The sequence below is a fragment of the Carettochelys insculpta genome, chromosome 3 (genome assembly GCF_033958435.1).
Source record: "Carettochelys insculpta isolate YL-2023 chromosome 3, ASM3395843v1, whole genome shotgun sequence".
Lineage (NCBI taxonomy): Eukaryota > Metazoa > Chordata > Testudines > Carettochelyidae > Carettochelys > Carettochelys insculpta.
The window spans coordinates 126854860-126874049 of NC_134139.1; the positions used below are offsets into that span (position 1 = coordinate 126854860).

At 41.7% G+C, this 19190-nt stretch overlaps 1 protein-coding gene across 3 annotated transcripts in view; it reads left to right on the forward strand.

Moving 5' to 3' along the window:
- The window catches only part of PDSS2 (decaprenyl diphosphate synthase subunit 2), a 214170-nt gene that overhangs the window by 101862 nt on the left and 93118 nt on the right, over positions 1–19190 (forward strand). For all 3 annotated transcript variants that reach the window (XR_012645075.1, XM_074990785.1, XM_074990784.1), the window contains exon 3: positions 10478–10676. Coding sequence is in view for 2 of the 3 variants with exons in the window: in XM_074990785.1 (XP_074846886.1) it covers positions 10478–10676 (199 nt within the window). In the remaining variant the exon portion in view is untranslated. The remainder of the gene's footprint in view (positions 1–10477; positions 10677–19190) is intronic.

The window sequence follows — 19190 nt, forward strand, 5'->3', positions numbered from 1 at the left end:
TTGATGCAAACAGTCAGTTTCAGGGCACTGCTGTTGCTGCTCATAGTTTTCCCAAGATGCGTCACAGTAGGTATGTTAATGGTTAACTGGTTCACTTGAAGCCTCATCCTAAACGGCTTATTGGTTACAGTTAACTGGTAGAGGCTGGAACAGCCCCCTGTCTGGCACGGGCAGTGGTCACTGCAGCCCCACAGGGTTGCTGCAGGTGAAAAGCGCTCTGGCAAAGCTGGAGCAGCCCTTGTTTGCAACAGCCTGAGGGAGCAGGTGCGGGGGAGGTCACTGCAGCTCAGCCAGGCTGGAGTGGCCCTCCTGTCATGGAGAGAGACTGCTCCACCTGGGGTGGAGCATCCCCACCTGCAGTGCATTCAGGGCTGCCCCGGATGGGGGCTACTCTGGCCTGGTTGGAATTATCCTGCCCACAGATCACTGAGGGTTGCCTGGAAGTGGGGCTGCTCCAGCTGGGCTGGATCGCCCCTGCATGTAATGCTCTGAGAGCTGGGGCTACTCCGGTGGGCAGGGGCACACTAGCCCGCTGGAGCAACCCTGTTCCCCAGTGGTAACCGGTTAAATGGTAGGTTGGCATACCATTTAACCAATTAAATGGGATTTTACGTGCCTACTCCAGAATGAAGTTAGCAAGAATCAGGCCGATATTCCTTATTATATTATGGGCAGCTGTGATACTGACAGATCGGTTTTGTGTTCCTGTTTGGCAGAACTGTGAGGAACAGCAGTGATAGAAGCTAAAGCTGTTCACTTGGTAGAACCAAATACAAAAATAGGGAAGTAGTGTAGCATTCCACCCCTCACTTCACCCCCAAGTCCCTGCAGCAACCAAGAGATTTTTAGAAAAGGGAGGAGAAGCAGAGTGTTAGAATGCACCTTTTCTTTCCATCGGGTAGGGGGTAGAGGAGCTAGAATTTATCAGATTCTTGCCTTTTGGAGGCTAATAAAGATAAAACCCACACAACAGAGCCCAGGTACAGAGTCCTGGAAGGAATCTCTTGGCCATGGTCCTTGGACAGTATCTGTCAGTCACTTAAATTAGTCTTTGGGTAGTAGGCTTACTTAATCCCCTATCTGTTAGGCCACTGGAGATTTTTCAGATCCTTTGTGTGAGAAAGGGTTGGTTGAGGGGAGAGAAATTGATTCAGCATGTTGAGGAGGAAAGTAGAAATTTCAGTTGAAGAGTGTGACAGAATGTACCCCTGTGTCCACATGCTACATGCTGTTTGAAAACTCATAATTTGCTGGACTTTGTTGTCCTGATAAAATGCCTGTTGCTACATTGTATGTGAAGTTAAGATTCAATTGTATAGTGTTCTTAACACATCCTTTAAAGTGAAGTTGGCAAACAGGCCTGCCACAAACAAAAGAATGTGGTCTTTGCTTAACGTTCGTTTTAGCAGTAAACAGAATCACCATGCAGAAAGGATAGACAAAGAAACCTGAAACAGGTGCATAAAAGCTGCAGGGAATGTCCTTCCTTATAGACTCTGCCTGGAAATCTTTTCCAACGGGTGGCCTAACACTATGAAAAGGAGGGATAAACACTTCCAGCCACCCTTCTGTTAATTATCAGTTCCGTGCAATCAAAATGGACAAAGAAAGTAGCTGTTGAACTGGAGAAGGGATTCTGACCTAGGAAGTTTGCTCAGTAAGATTTGTGAAAGCATATGATGTGAAAACTTTGCTTTAAATTTAATAGTTTGTTTGGCACTGATTAAGTTTTACCTACTAACCATTTCTGACCTTTCTTTTATTACTTGTACCCCTTTAAAAATCTATCTTTGTAGTTAATAAACAAGTATGGTCTAATCTAGTGTTCGAGGTTGATGTGTTTTTGAAACTCTGTTTGGAAGTGTATGCTATTTCTGGACTTTTATATAAATGTATATTGTCCTGGAGATGGCTGGGCAGTAGAGAATGTACATTTCTGGGAGAAGCAGGGAATATAAGACCAAGAGTGAGTTGGGGCACCCTGCAGTACAACCAAGGTTAGTGAGAGCCACAGTGTGGCTAGTAGGCTGCAGCCCACGCGCAGATATAGCTGTGAGTGACTTGTGTGCTGGAGGCTGTTTGTGAATTGTCCACACTGAAGACTACAACAGCAACGCATATGAAGGGTGCTCCAGGTTGGAGGGCATGATGACACAGCCACTTATTATTCTGGAGTGCATCCTGTGTATGTCACCTAAGGAAAAGGGAGACCGCATTGAATGTAACTAGCTAGAAAGTAAGAAATGTAAGGTGGGTGCAAGAGAGAGAGGAAAAAAAAAGAGAAAAAAGATTGTGTAAAAGACTCTGATTCTTCTAGGAGGAGGCCGGGTGGGGCTGGGGGAAAAACAGTGGAGTGAAGGTTGGAAGTGAAAGAAATATTAGAAAGGCAAGATACGTAGTTAGGGTGACTGTCCGTCCTGTATTGGGCAGGATGGTCCCGTATTTGGGATGCCAAAATGTCATCTCAACTTATTTTTTAAAAAGGGCTAATTTCCTGTATTTGGGCTGTCCCCCTGGCCCCACTTCCCTGAGCCTTCCATGGGCACCTGCCACTTCCCCAGGGCTCTGGGGGATCACCAGCCACTGCTGCTTCCTTCCCGGCTCCCTAGGGCTTGGAGGAGCCACCCCTTCCTCCATATCTCCCTGTCCCGTGTTTGGGACACGGTGATATGATTGCCGTATATATAGTATGTTTTTTAATTATGAGAAATAATAAATCAATTGACAGAGTTGTAATTATAGCACACAATCTATAGTGAGCTGATTTATTTCTTTAAACTGATTGCATTTTGAGGTGGGGAATGACAGTCATGGGTATTTTTCACCCTGGCTGAGCAGCTTAGTCCTGAGTATGGTAGGTGTCAGGTAATTTTTACAAGTTGCAACTTTAAAAGTCGTTACAGTTACAGTTGTCTTGCATAATAGATACTAAAGTCATGATCATCTGCTAGAAAGAGCGTCCCAGGAAAAACCTGAAAAAAAAACCCATTAGTTCTATCAGCAGTGGAAACTGCAGCCTCTAACAACAAAAATGTTTTGTAGAGTAAACGTAAAACTTTCACTTCCCTGTTTCTTCTTGGTAATTGGGTGTACATAAGTGAAGAACTAGTTTTTGTATCTGTTCAGTTCACTGTACTGCTTGTTGTATAGTGATGCTTGGGTCACATTTCCATTAACTGTGGAATTGTCTTTGATAGACAAGTGGCAAATAGATAAACTGCTCTAATTGTGGCCTGAGAGCAGCAGTGTGCGTCTGTCAAGCCAAGCAGGGAAAATGTGCAGTTCTCATAGAAAAACCAACCCACATGTTCAGGGATAAGTCCTATTGCTATATATGCAGGCAGATAAGCAACAGAAATAGAGGACTTCGAAAACTAAAATGGTGGTTGTTCAGACATTTTTCAGACTTTTTTGTATTAACTCTTGCCATTCATCTGAATAAGACTGACTTTTTAGTACCATATTACTCTGAAATCAATGTACATCTATTACAAAGATCATGTCATGCTGATATTAATGCATACTTTGAAGCTCACGTTGCAATTTGACAAAATAACAAAAAGATCAGAAGACTAATGCAAAATTAAAATCTGTAAAGACAAAATCGGTTTGAATAGTGAATCTGTTATGTGAATTTTTCATTATTATATATATAAAACAATGTGCCTTTGTGTTATCTTGATTGGCCTTTCTTTTATTTTTAATCTATACACACACATTTTTGCATATTTTAAACATTCAGCCTGAGTGTAAACAGCTAAAATGGCTTTGTGCAATAATTTACTATTATGAGACATAAACCAGCAAAACATGGAGACACTATCATGGAATTTAAACTAAAAAATTTGGGTCTGTTATAAAATGGTTTTCCAAAACCCAATATAGCTAGAAATGTAAGTGTTCTTATTACGTGAAAGCAAAAAAAACATGAAAACAGTTCAGTTCAGTTTAAATATTTCATCTGCAATGTTTGCAGCTCAAACTCTGGAGCCCTGTTATCAGAACAAGTGAAGTTGACTAGTTTTGTTTCACTGTCAAAACTGAACGGAGTATAAAAAATAAACAACTGATATGATGAATAAGTACATGTTTTTAAAATGTTAATAGTCTAAAATACTATTAATAGCAGGAACATGGATCAAAATTTTTAAATGAACACCTTAAACTAGTCACCAAAATCTATGTTTAGACGTTTAATGAGCCTGATTTTTCAGCAGTGAGCACCTACAGCTCCTAGTGAAGTCAGAAGGGGCAGTGTGTGTTCAGCTTTTCTGACAACCAGCCTCCTTAACAGATGTGACTAACACTGGAACCCAAACACCACAGGAGGTCTGTTTGCTGCATCTTAACCTTCAACATCTCTTCCTGGGTCTGGACTTCATGCTCTCTGAGACCTGCCTCTCCTCATGATCCTCCCATCTATCTTCCCAGTCCACCCTCCTCTCCTCCAACATTTTTCTCCTCCATGCATTTAACTGTCCATGCGGGCAGCATACATGTGCTCTAGGACCATATCTTTCTGCATTTGTTTTCTCCTTAACATCTGTGTCAAGTCTAACAGCTGAAGGGGACACGGTGTGGTGTCAAAAAGCCCACTGTCAAGCACACGGTATCCAACCATAAGTGAAGGGAAGACATTAGGGAGAGACATTTACGTAGATAAGTAGTTTTACAACACACACAGGAATTTTATGAAAGAACCTCAGTGGCAAACAGTAAGGATGTGTTATGTACAAGGACAAAGTCTGGCTTTTAAGCATCTTCTGTGCAGCAGATACTACGCAGCGTTAAGGGACCTATTTGACTCATTTTGCTTCTAGTCATGGTAAGGCACAGATTGGGGCATGCTGGCTTTCAAAGCTGTAGCACTGGGGACCAACCTGTCCCCACCCTTAGCTGTCAAAGGGATAGTTTCCCTTCCCTCAGGATTCCAGGGAGGCGAAGGGTTGGGGAGAGGCATGGGAGGGTATCTTATGCTTTCCTTCTCTGGGCTGTGTGTGTGGCTATCGCGATCACCACATGCTCCTCCCTGCTCCCCAGCTGGAACTGTGAAGACTTTGCTTACCCTAGGAGCCTAGGAAATGGAGAAGAAGGGGGAGTGGCCCCAGGCATGGTGAAGCCGCTTGTGCTATCATAGCTCTGTTTACAGGTGCTTAGCCAGTGACTTCCACTGATTCAGTGGTTTCAATTTCTTTAAAATATGACAGCAAATATGTACCGCTTAGTATTATTTTTACATTTAATTCAAATGATTTAAGTATACTAAATTGGGCCTTAAAGTAAGTTGTCAGTTTCAATTTTGATTATAAATAGCTTTATTTTAAAAAAAATCCATTTAAAAAAAATCCAATTTAAATTTGAAAAATCTGCTTTCCTTTTATAGTGTTTTCTTTTTCACCCACCCCGGATGGCAGGCATTTCATCTGCTTTCCTCCTACCTCTCCTTCTCTTCTTCCTGCACTCCCATTTTCCTCCTTTCTCCTCCCTGAAAAAGATACGGTAGTTGCTGAATCAGTCTGAGTGGATAGTCTTGCTGCTTCCCATGTGTTCTGCCCCAGATCAGGTGAGCATCTGATTCTGGCAGAGTACAGGAGGACAGAAAGGAACCTCTTGGTGCAGCATGTGGGGAGCAGGGAAGAGTGGAAAGGGGAAAGGACTAAAAGACCAGATTTCACGGTCTGGTCCATATTTTTCATGTGTGCGAATTAGGGAGGGCCCTGCCTTTCTACATAAGCAATCATAGTAGCTGCCATTGCCCTGTCCCATGAGTGGGAGGTGGACTGCACAGTCATAAATAGGAAGGAAAAATCGTTCATGCAATCAAGAATGGGAGTAGCAGTGATTCCTGAGTGATCATTTTATTAAGATTTGGTCCATGTAATAATGGAAACTTCAGAATTTCCACCATACACCTAGATTACCATCAGATCACACCTAAACATATTTATTTTTGTTTGCATTAACTGGAGAATGAGCCATTCATCTTAACTTGGTTTAGTCCATTGGTATGCAAACCCAGAGCAAGCGACCCTGCTTTTGAGCATCTGACTTCAAATTCATACAGTAAACCCTCCTTTATGCAGCTTTAATGTGAGTTTTGCACAACGTGAAGCTTCTGGGCTGTCAGCTTGCCTAGCTGCCCGCAGGCTAGGCAGGCTAAGATCCCCTTCCTAGGCACTGCACTGGGAAGGTAGGGGGCAGGCTTTTAACCTGCTTAGTTGCCTGCCCTGACCCAGCTGCACTCCTGGGTCCAACCCCCATGCCACAGCCCCCCGCACACCCAGACCCCAACTTGCCCCCCCCCATGCGGCTCCAAACCTCCCCCCCCCCACTCAAGCACCCCAAGTACACCCCCATTCGACCCCTCGCCCACCCAGTTCAACACCCCTGCACATGGGGCTCTGGCTTCCAGCCTCCTGGTGCATTGCATGGGGCTGCACTTCTCCCCTCAACCACCCCGCCCTGGTGCACCCCCTGTTCAACTCCCCCCCCAGCTCAACTCCTACCCCTGCAGCCCTAGCTCACCCCCCCATGTGTGGGGCTCCAGCTGTCCACCACCACCAGTGTGTCCAGGGGCTCTAACCTCCCCTGCCAGCTCAACCCACCCCCACCCTCGTTCACCCCTGTTCAATTTCCCCTCCACCTGGCTCAACGCCCCCCCATACCCAGCTGACCCCCCCCCGGCATGCACTGGGCTCCAGCTGTCAGGTGCTGCAGGCACATGAGGTTCTACCTCCCCCAGCTACCACCCCCTGCCCTAGTTCACCCTGTTGAACCCCCCCATCCCTCCACTGTCCCAGCTCACACCCTCTGGCACATGAGGCTGCAGATTCAACCTGGGCCCGGGGCTTCAGCTCCAACCCCCCTACCCACCACCCCTGCAGTCTCAGCTCCAGCCCCCTGGCCAGGCTCAACCCCCACCCCAACCCCCTGCTTCCCGGGTCCAACCCCTGCACACATGGGCTCAACTGCGCCCCCCCCCCACCTCCCCTGCAGCTCCAACCCATCCCCCAAGCCCTCCCCAACTTAGGCGAAAATTCAAGATGCATGAGGGTTGTATGAAACACAACCCTCACGTACCTCGGGGGACTGCTGTAGTTGGTACTGCTTTAATATGAATTATCATGGATGACTGAAATGAATTGTTCTTCATTAAATAATGCTGTAGAATGGGTATTGTTGTAAATGTAATGAACAGGACTCTCAGCGTTTGTAAGGGCCTTTCCAATAAAAGTAAATGTAAACATAAAAATAAACAAGCTCTTTGGGGACAGGAGTCATTTTTGTACTGTTTGTACAGTGGCTAGTGCAATATCCCTCTGTATCCCTCTGGGTACTACCACAATAAGAATCTCTTAGGCTGATGCCTTCTGCAACAAGTTTGAAAACCAAGAAATTCAGGAGCAAGTTGTAACTCTCCAAAGAGAGAGAAATTGGTGGAAAATAGGACAGGTTGAGCCTCTCTCATCGAGCATCCTCATCTGACTGGTGCTGGATGCGAGAATTTGTTGGAGAACAGGAGGTCAGTATTGTCAAGCACATTATCAACCCTTCCACTGCTTACCTGGCTCTTAGAAGACATTGAGGGGTAAATTACAGCTAAAAAGAAGCACAGAACACTGAAGTGCCAGGACTGGTGGCTGTAAACAAACTTTAGGGGACCAGAGGAAATTTGAGCACACCCATGATCAGGGGTCATCTGGCTAACTGCAATCATATACATACATGTCTCATGGAGCTGGAAGGGACCTTAAGAGGTCATGGAGTCCAGTCCCCTGCTCTCACAGCAGGACCCATCACCACCCTTGAGAGGGGTGTGTGTGTATAGATATATATACAATATATATTTTAAATCTAACCTGCCTCAGGCCCTTGAAAGCGCCCCCCCGCCAAACATTGAACTCACAACCTTGGGTTTACAAGGCTAATGCTGCTGGATTATGGATGTTCCTGGATGAGAGAGTTCCTGGTTAGAGAGGTTCAACCTGTACATAGATTAGAAAAATTATAGACTTTCTATACAAGGCACTTCTGATAATTTCTCCAGCTTATGTGTATGATGGTACTCAGTAAGAACACAACTACTATTTGGAGAGCAAACTGAATACAGAAATTGGAGGACAATAATGCAGATAGCATTTGGAAAGTGCAAGACATGTATTTATGCAACTGTTTCGTAGGACGCTGTGTTGAAGTCAAAGAGGAGATTTTGGTTTCCTTTGTTCAAAAGCTTATTAAATGAAGAAATAGTACAGTCACTGTTTTGTTTGAATAGCTGGAGGTCAAAGAGGCGGGTCTGATCTCCTCAGAATATGAACGTCTGCCTTCAGCTGGGGAAATGAGCCGTCACTTCAGTTCTCTGCAGCTTTATGTGCTCGTCACTAGGGATCCCCATATGTCCTGGGATCTTCAGCAGTCGGAAATGGCAGAACTCAGTTGTAGAGAGCAGAGGGCTCTCATTAGTATTCCTAACAGGTAGCTCAGCTCAATCTGCCCAGAGCAACTCTGTTTAATGTTGATCAGCTGTCCATCTGATAAATTGAATTGATGTGGACATTTCCTCCAAGGGCTGCCCTGACAATGACAGCAGGAGCATCGGGATGTCTTGTTAGTCTTTTTTTTTGGTTAGTGCTTGAAATTTTGTTAACTCTTCACTGTACCCAAGGCAAGGCTATGTGCAGTATCTTTTGTGCATGTTTTTTGTATCTTTGCTCCCCTGCCTCTTTGAGAAACCATATCAGTGTTGAATTTTGTTGCCTATATGATGAATGATTTGCCCCGTCTCTCAGTAACACGTCCATGCATGACCCAGAATAGTGAATAATAAATAAGGTTGGCTTTTAAAACTCTTTTTTTAAATAGTTTTTGTTCTGCTATAACTAATATAATGGAAACCTCAGTTCACATCCCCACAGATACTCTCCTACCTCTCCTGCCATTATGCTGCAGCAGAAATCTAACTTAAACACACATTAGTAAGGGTGGGTGGGCTAATTTATGTACTGAACAAATCCGTCCTGAACCCTTTTCCTTGGGAATAAGTGTGGAGGACGTAACAGGGCTCTGTTAAGGGTTACAGTTTAATTTTATGTTTGCTGTCTAAGTCCTTGATTCTGCAAAACTTGAGTACAAATGTAACTTTACTCACGTGAGTTATTTTCATTGATGTCAGTGAAATTACTTAAGTAAGCAAAGTTGTCATGCTTCCTAAATTGCAAGATTAGGCTTAAATGCACCAATTTAATGAACTGTAAACTGTGAAATTAACAAGGTGGTTTATTGCTTTGCTACTTGTGATTAGTTTTGCTCTTCTTTTTCTCTTTCTTGCATTCAGTTGTTGTGTCTGATTGACATGTGATTCTAGCATAGGTGAGCAATAAGCAGCCTGTGAACCACATCCAGTCTGCAGGCCACTTATTGTCCACGTCTGGGCTGGGGTGTCTGGTCTCCTTGAAATCAGATTAATTGCCATGTATAACCAGTTAGAAAAAATGCTCTTCTCCTCTTTTTATTTCCTACAGCAACCTAGAAGGTCAGGTAAGCCCTCTGAAAGAGAGGTGGTGCCACCGGTGTTTGCAGATTGCTTACTTGCTAAGAATTGGCAAAGAAGAGTCATTCTCTCATTTCTCTGGGTTGACTTGGTTATGTAATCAGGTTCCGCTGAACATTCCTGAACATTATTTTGGCTTTACGGTTGTTACATCGGTTCTCCTTCTCCACAGCTGAAAAGTGTCAGAGAAAGGAGAGCCATATATAGATAGAAAATACTAGTTTTTTCAGAGCAGGGGTTGGAGCCTTCTCTCTTGAGCACATTAGAATACATCAGAATGATAAACTCAGTTGTAAAATTATCCAAGTAAAGTTTAATCTGCCTTTGTACAAAAGTCCAGAGAAATGTGGATAATCTCCCCAACTTCTATTAAACAGGTCAACTTAGTTTCATCTTCAGATGTCATTTATCCACTGCTTGTCCATTTGAAAATCTAGCCCCATTATTGAAATGTAAGGCAGGTAGCCGATTGTTAATCCTCCCCCAACCAAAGGAGCACTCATTTATTGCAGTACTTTCCTGATGCTCAGCTGGTTATTAATCTAATTCTGATTTATTGGTCCCTCCCCCTTCTGTGGTTGGTTTCCTTAACCATTTCTTTTTTTGGACATTGTAAAAACCTTTTCTTTAAAAAATTAAGAAAAATGTTAACTACTTACTTATTTGAATTCTTTGAGAAAGTTCAAAAAATAAAACTGAGGAAGGCTTTTTCCAGACAGGAGGATTTCACCGCATCATGCTATACTTGCTGAGGTAGTAACATAGTATCTCTAATTACTTCTCATGAACTGCAGTTTTTAAAGATTTATTGTGAAGCAACAGTTACAAAACATTCTTGTGTATATGAAAAACTATAGGATGGCTTGTTATTAAAAATCTGCATTGTGTTTGGGGCTTCAAAAATTAATCTCTTATCTTTGTGTTAAGTCAGAGAAGTCTGGCAGAGATTACAGAGCTGATTCACACTGCCTTCCTGGTGCATCGTGGGATAGTAAACATTGGTGAGCTGAAGTCTTGTGATGGCCTACTGAAAGACATGCAGTTTGGAAATAAAATAGCTGTCCTGAGTGGAGACTTTCTTCTAGCAAACGCTTGCACAAGCCTAGCTCAGTTACAGAATACTAAGGTAAAAATATTTCTTTTACTCTAACAAGTAACAGCTCTGGTTGTTAGATAACCACTGAATAGATAAAAGCTGAATTGGGGCATCCTTTCACAATAAAAATTGGCACAGTTCTATTGTATGTGCAGCTGAATCAACAGCTGGATGCTGTTCCAGGTGAGTCCAACAAAATATTACAGAAATCTTATCACTGCTAAGGCTTTAATATGTATTCTGAAGCAGTGATTTGATGGTTAATAATGGATGAAAGGACAGGCTGGTGAATTAATGCATATATGTTGCTGAGTCTTCAAGATTTATAAGAGTACAGAACATCTCTGGCAACCTGCCAGGTGAAATTCAAGACACATTCAGTTGATTTTTTTCGTTTTTTATTATGCTTTTTTGGGGAGAGAAGAACTGGTTCTGTTTCTTTTACTTGTGTTCGATTCTTTGTTATCTTTTCATTTGGGTCCACTGAGGTATAATTTGCCATTTTTGTTATTAGTAAAAAAATGTTGCTAGACATCCAAACAGCTTTGGGCATTGAATGCCTTATGAGCAAAAATGCATTATCATATTAAAGGGTAACTGCAGCTATTTTGCTCAGCCCAGCTGTCTGAAGGGTTGTAAGATAAGAAATTATGAATAAACTGGGATGTATATGCATATGTATGCAGAAATGTATTTGTGTGTATGTGAAAATGATATGTTCACTAGGTGCAAAACCTTGACTGTCACAGGGTGAAATTCATGAAGTGGGGACAAAGCCCAAAATAGCTGAGAATTTGAATCCCAGTGATGATTGAACCTGGTGCTATACTAAACAAAAAGAATTCTCACCCATGTCAGGCTTTCTGGCCTGGCTCGTGAATGGGAGTGCTAGCCTCAGGGCAAACGGTTACAAACCAGTGCACAAACCCCACGCTGGTTGTAAGTTGTGTATTTAATTTTCTTCAGGCAAGTATCAAGTGTGAACCCCCTGACAGCCTTAATGTGGAGTCAGAGATAGTCCCCTTGGGCACTCTGATCTATGTTGTCACCAAGGCAAAAGTGCCTTGGTGATAGATGGGCCTTTACACTAAAAATCACTATAGTATTCAGATTACTCCCAGTCCAAAAGACCAGTCACTTACCCCTGGTTAGTTGTACCTCGGTTTCACACCAAAGAAAATGTTTCCAGCCAATCCTGTAAAAAATAAGAAAAGACATGAGAATGATTTACAATGTTAGAGTAGATAAATAGGTGCACACAAATGAGGTAGCATCTTAGGTTTCAAAGATAATGGAGGTTACCATAATATGCAAGCTCTGTGTGTGCTCTAAGGTTCGTCCAAACTGAACAGGTGGGGAGCTCTTGCTTATGCTTGGAAGTCACAGCACTGTTGTCAAGACACAATAAAACCTGCATCTTGTCAAGGGGTTAGATTGAATTACCATGGCGGTCCCTTCTAAACTTAACGATTCTGCAGTTCTAAGTCTGGTCCCCTGCCTAAAGTCCAAGCAGCATAGAGATCCCAATTTCTTCTTGTTAGGGCTTTTGTTCCATTCTCCCAGAGCTCAAACTAATGAGATGAGTCCATCTTCAGATCTCTTCTTCATGGATGTAAGGGGAGCAGTTTACAAAATCTTTTGTCCACTGGTATTCTATAATGGCTTGTCTGGTGTCTGTGGGCCGCCTTTTATTGAAGAGGAGATGACCCCTCTTGAGGTAAACTAGCATTTCACTCTTAGTAATTCTTTCCTTACTTGGCAAATTCACACTTTTAGATCAAACACTTTTATAGTTACCAGAGCAAACACTTTTATAGTTACCAGAGCAAACACTTTTATAACATAGGGTATAGATGTCATAAGAATAACAAGTCCAACAACTCTCAAGTGTTTCATAAAGTCTAAACACATTTTTATAAATCTAATACCTGTGCAATACCGTTATTAAACAAGTGAGCCAGACTGGTTTGCAGCTATGCAAATGTCAGTGTTCAGTGAGGCTTAGGGGACTTGGCATACACTGGCAACTGTTCTGCCAGCATTACATGTGTTTCCAGTTGTTTCTCACTGAGTCAAAACACACAGTAGGCTTCGGAGTGAAATCCTGGAATCTTATTGTAAGGACACAAGAAAATATAATTATCTATCTAGCCATCCACTATTGCGTGTAATAAAAATGTGCACCGTATATGAAATATTTCCACAATGTTACACAGTAAGCCTGATAATTCTGTTATGTGTAATGTCATCTTCTGCATACCCTGCTATCTGAATTTGTATGACACTTGAATGATGTCATTTGTAACACTAGAAGAGTTCTATATAAGAGAAGGTAAATCAGCTTCTAACCAGCTTGCTTGCTTGCTTGTTTGATTAATGGTTTCTCTGAGAAAAAATGTAATATTAAGTAGTCAGAACATATACTTTAACTTCTACAGTGCTTTTTTCTGATTTACCTGTCACATGAAACAGTTTGAAAACAGATTTAAAATACCCTGATTATACATCAAAAAACAAGTAGTCCTGTGGCACCTTAGGGACCTGCATATTTATTAGGTTATGGGCTTGTGTGGGTACATCCCCACTTCATAAGGTTTTACTTGTTTTGTATCAATTAAAGATTAACTCTTCATTATTTCAGGAAATTCTAGATGAGCCCCTCAATGAAAATCAAAGGAAAATTTAAACCTAGGTTTTAATTCAACTGAGGGAGAACATTGAGAAAAATAATATTAATCAATCCAACAATTAAGTATAGTCCATTAAGACTTGCCAGGAATCAGACCTACAGAAAATTGAAGCACAAAGACCAAAGAGAGTCTTTACTTTTCAAGCACCCATGATAATACTATGGCCCCTTTTCATCTTGAGAGATGATGGTTACCAGCTGCGGTGAGGATCTAAGGGCAGCATTTGAGTCTGCAGCTTCTCTCTTGGCATGTCCATCTCCAATACTGGATTTGCATGATCAGTTGCAATAACCGCTTGTCAGTCTATTTCTGAATTTTTGAGTCTGAGAGTTTTTCCTTCTAAGGTAAAGATCTGTTGGGTGACTTGAACATATACTATCAAACCATGATGTGCCCTGTTGTAGCAATTGTTGCCAGGTATTTCGATCTGATGATGTGGGTTCCCAGGAGTTTAGATCAATGTTGAATTTTTCCATGGCGTTTTTGCATATATCCTTGAATCTTAGCTTTGGTCTTCCTCTTGTTCTTGCCCCACAAGACAGTTCACTGAAGAAGATTTCTTTGGGAAGACGTTCGTCACCCATTCTTCTCACATGACCAAGCCATCATAGTCTTCTGCTGTTGAGGATCGCTATGAGGCTGGGACCTTGATAGGACATCTCCATTTGAAACTTTATCTTGCCAATTGATACTCATAATTCTGCAGAGGCAGCGAAGATGGAAGCCTTTCACCTACTTGAACCAGGAGGAAAAATTCGTCCATGCCTCAGATCCACGTAGCAGGATACTCCATACAAATGCCTGATAGATTAGTATCTTTGTTTTCACTGTCAGCTTAGGATAGTTCCATGCTGGTTTCATAAGTCTGCCAAAAATAGTAGCTACCTTCACAATTCTGATGTTCAGTTCTTTGTCCATAGGTTTGTGGTGACAGTAGATCCAAGGTAAGAGAATTGTTAAACCACATCTAATGGGCTGTTATCCAGAATGACATTGGGTCGCGGAGGTATACCTTGGGTGAATACAGCAGTTTTCTTCATGCTTATGTCAAGGGAAGACAACTTGCAGGCTCTAGACAGAGAATTCATAAGTGACTGTAGTGTGTCTTCATTATGAGTGATGAGAGCTGCATCATCTGTGAAGAGGAGTTCCCTACTGAGGACTTTCTTGACCTTAGTTTTGATCTTGAGTCTTGCCAGGTTGTAGAGAGAGCCATCTAATATTGCATGGAGAAATACATTGGTGCATAAGTTTTGAAATGTGCAGTTTAGGAGAACTGAGAAGACTGCGATGAAGAGGGTAGGGGCAAGAACGCACCCTTGTTTGACTCTACTGTTCATCGCAAATGGTTCCGATGTAGATCCATCATACTGAACTGCTGCTTCCATGTTTTCATGAAAGGGTGTTATGAGCTGGAGTAGGGTTGGTGGGCATCCACTCTTAGTTAATAGTGTGTATAGTCCTCATCTACTAACTGTGTCAGACTCCTTTGTTAAGTCCACAAATGCTACGAATAACAGCCTTCCTTGTTCTCTGCATTTTTCATGTAGTTGTCAAAGAGAGAAGTCATTATACTACACAGCTGAAAATTCTGCCAAAACATTTTAACACTTCTTTTTTTTCCCATTTTTCTGACATCTAAATAGTTTCAGTGTCTACATACTATAAGTGGAATACCACCATGGAAACGGAGTTATTAATTTTTTCTCTCGTACTTCCAACCCAACTGGAAAAGTTAGAAAAGTTTAAGACCAGCTATAGGAATCTCTTAGCAGGTGCTATGATTTAAACGTAATGTATTTATTCTTTTGAAAGTGGTTAATTTTCAGATCTGTGCATCTATTTTTTTAGTAGTGTGAAATAGCCATGACATTTTTCTTCATAATGTTTTGTCTTCTTTGAAAGAAAACCCCAAATATGCCCTGATAAAAACCAAAAGTGATGATATTTTTCTGTGGCAGTTAGCAGCTAAGCAAATTGGCATATAGAAGAAGAAACATGGAATATATTGTAAACAATACCGACCATGAAAAGACTACAGTCTATAGCTAGGTGTGTATATCGGTTTCAGTAATTAGAGCTGTTACATGCATTGTAATTTAAACTTAAGCATGTTAGCTTAATGCAAACCATTACTACTGAGCTAATTTTATTTTGCAGTTAGATTCTTGTCTGAGTTTCTGTATGATGCATTTATCTCAGTACTTCTCTCGGGGCTTACAATTAGATGTAAATTTCTTCAGTCATAATGAAATGCAGAGCCATTTTATAATTGCCATGGGTAAAATTAGCAAAGTCAATTATTTTCCGTTAGGCTTTTCCCTGTAGATATTAAAAGTCTGTAAGGTAATTGCCGTAGGTAATACTTTGATTTTTAAATAACATTAGGTATAGGAATTGTTGTTAATCCTGTGATAATTTTCTTCCTCCTGCTCCTGTTGTAGCATGTCACTGTAGTGGTAAAACAATTCAGAATTAAAGGAGAGAAGTCCTTCAAATTTTATTTTCAACTAATGTTCATGGTTTTCATTCATGCAGTGCTGTGATGCAGAAGTGTGGTTTTTTTTGTTTTTTTTGGCTACTTCAGGGTACAGAAAATTTGAACAAAAGACGTCTAGAAATGCTAGCTGTGAAGCCATAGGTTGCATGACCTCCTCCAAGACAGATTGCACTATGTTGGGTTAATGTGAAACAGTGATGGGGCTCAGACAGGGTCATCTAAATTCTTGTTATTTGAGCATACGAATGTGCAGAATAACTTGAATAAAGTGTTAGGAAGGAAGCTTTATAATTTTCTATATTTTGAATTACTATTGTACCTTATTCTCAGGACAAGTTTTATGGGGTTTTTTCCCGAGACTTTTTCATAATTGGTGTGGACTCTAAGGATTAAAATAAAATACTATAGGACAGCCATAACTATATTTTGTCATTCAGGTATAATTTTCAGTTGTCATCTAATAAAAACTATTTGAGATGAATGTGAAAAAATTTCATTATATTTTTACCACTATATTGAATGGCATGTGAATCTGATTAAACTGTTTACAGTTCTTGAATGTAGTCATTGTTGGGTCTCATTAACTTATTGCTTTCTAGGATTTAAAAATATGTTTTCCAAAAGGAATGGCTTCTCTTGGCTTTTAACGTACAATATACTTTACATCATACGAGCATATCCTACAGCCAAAGGGAGATGGACTCTGATTTCTAAAGTCAGTTGACCTATTATGTTTAATAGCAGCATGTGGTACCTCTTTTGTTTAAAAAAAAAAATCTGTCTGTCATTGGTAGTTTTTGTAGAGTATAGATGGGCTATGGATTAGTACATTAATAGACACTCTCTTTATAAATTGTGGTTCTGTATGCATCTTTGTTTTACAACAGTTTCAAAGTTTTTACAGAATGAATTAGAATTGCTCATTTTGGAACGTATCACCTTTGTCCACATTTTAAAATGTTAACGTGCTTGTATAGGCAAAGATGAAATACCTGTAGTTTCACTCACGACAATACTTTTTTGACATTATAATAAAACCTAGTGTGTAGGTTGAGGTTTTCATCAGCGGATCTCAAAGTGCTCTACGAAAAAAGCCAGTGTCATAGTACTGGGCCTGTATAATTCTGCACTCATTTAAACTGCATGAAAATCTGAATACATGTAACATTTGTATGATAGATGAGCAGGTGAGAAGCTCATGTTGCAAGGGGAGTATCAGAGAGAAGTCAGTGGAAACCTTTTCAGTATTAGAGCTGAACCACTAAAACATCTTAGGTACCACTGTGATGCTTGTAATATAAATGCCTGTGTAGATAGAGGATGCAATGAAGGTAAACACATAACCTGATCTGACATTCCAGCGATCTGAGTGCACTGATACACAAGTCTGTGAGAGGACAGATTTGATGCATGTAAATTGGCAAGCTGAGATGGCTACACGCTCCTGGAAGGAGTGGGGGCAGCTAGCCCTCAGTGCTGCTCAGAGCGCACTGCACTTCCTCTTCCCCTCCCCTCCCAGATCCCCCAGAAATGCCCCAAAGTGTGCTGCACAGAGCTCCAGCAGCAATTTTAAAGGCTTGGGGAGCCAGCTGCTGCTGCTTCTGCAGTAGTGACGGCTAGGAGTCCCAGGCCTTTTTGAATTGCTGAACCTCAGGGCAGCTGCCTCTTCTGACCCCATTGTTGGCAGGCCTGACTATGTGTTATAGCATTGTTCCCGACTTAGGATGTAAGGCTGACCCCCACAGCTTTTCTCCACTTAATTTTATGACCCCTTGGTTTGATGACTGGACTGTACATTGAAGCGCTTCTCACTATGTGAAATTCTAGGAATTTGAATTGAGCATTGTTGTATTAAGCATTAGTTGTTTATAAATAAACAGAGAAACAGATGTACTGCTTATATAGTCATTGCATTTCCGTATGTTAACTTTATGTATTCCTGAAAGGATAAATATGTTGTTTACAAAATAGTCCTTGTGTTTGCATAAATGTTGCCCGTTTATTCATGTAAATCTTTCCTTTTCACAGAAGCAAATGTATGTAGTGGTTCATTAAAGAAACTACTTAGTTATGCTTTAGTAGTATGCAAATATCAGTCATGGGTCTCTAATCAAGGTTGTGCTGAGTTTTGTACTTAACATGGGAATTCAAGCAATTTGTTTAATATGAATTATATATTGCTTTCTCCCAAAAATTAGAGCACTTGATTTTTGAGTATAGAATTGATTTTTGAGAATTTACGAGTAAAACATTTAGTTTGATCTGAAAATAAGAATTTTAAAATGAGTTCCTGGGTCAGACAACCTTCATCAAAAAATAACAAACTCTGAACCGTCCCAGATACCTAAAATTCTTCTTCAGTGATTGCTCTTGTCCATTCCAAGTTGGATGTGCACTGGCGCATGCCCAGTTGCTGGAAGCTTTTTTGCCCTAGCCAGTAGCCATAGGGTCGGTGCGGCGCCCCCCGGAGTGGTGCTGATATGGCGACCAATATGTGCACTGCCCAACAACCCCACCGCTCAGTTCCTTTTCGCCGTGCTGCCGGTTGTTGTAGCTCTTGCTTTCTCTGCTTAATTCTTTAGCTAGTAGCCTATTTTAGTGTAAGTAGTTCTTGAAGAAGTGTAAATAGTTTTAGTACTTGATAGTTAATCAGCGTTTCAACTAATAGCCAACGTGGGGTTTTCCTTCCCCCTCGGCTCTGGGGAATGCCTGGCTTCCCAGGCTTTAAGACTTGTTCAAAATGCGGCAAACATATGCCCAAAAGTGACCCCCATTCATCCTGTTTGATTTGCTTGGGGGAAGGACACTTGCGTGATCACTGTCCTATTTGTAAGTCCTTTCAGCCCAGAACTTTAAAAGATAGGGCCCAACGCCTTAAAGTCCTCTTTAGGACTTTTAAGTCCTAAAAGTCCTTTTAGTCCTCTTTAATAAAGGTGGCTCTTAAGCCTCAAGAGTCTCCAGCAGGAGCGGAACATGGAGCCTTCTCCATGCAAAGTTCACTGGTGCCGTCAACCAACAGGGCCTCCTAAGGATTCCCGGCACTGAGAGCAGGTGCAGGCACCACCGCCTTCTTGGCACCATCGGAGTCAATCTCTGGTGCAGGTGAAGAGGAGGAGCATAAGAGGCATCACTCACCGAAGTCAAAGAGGGCAGACTCAGGTCCAAGGCTCCAGTGCACACTGCCGAAGGGCAGTAGGCGCATCCGTTGAAGCTGGTGCAGAGCGGGAGCCCACAGGCACTGGACTTGCCCTCAGTGCTGGGGGCGTTTTGAGCGGCACAAGAACTTCTGCAGATGATGGTGCTGAGTCCTTCTATGTCTGTGGAGGACAGGTGCTGTAGCACTGAAACAGAATG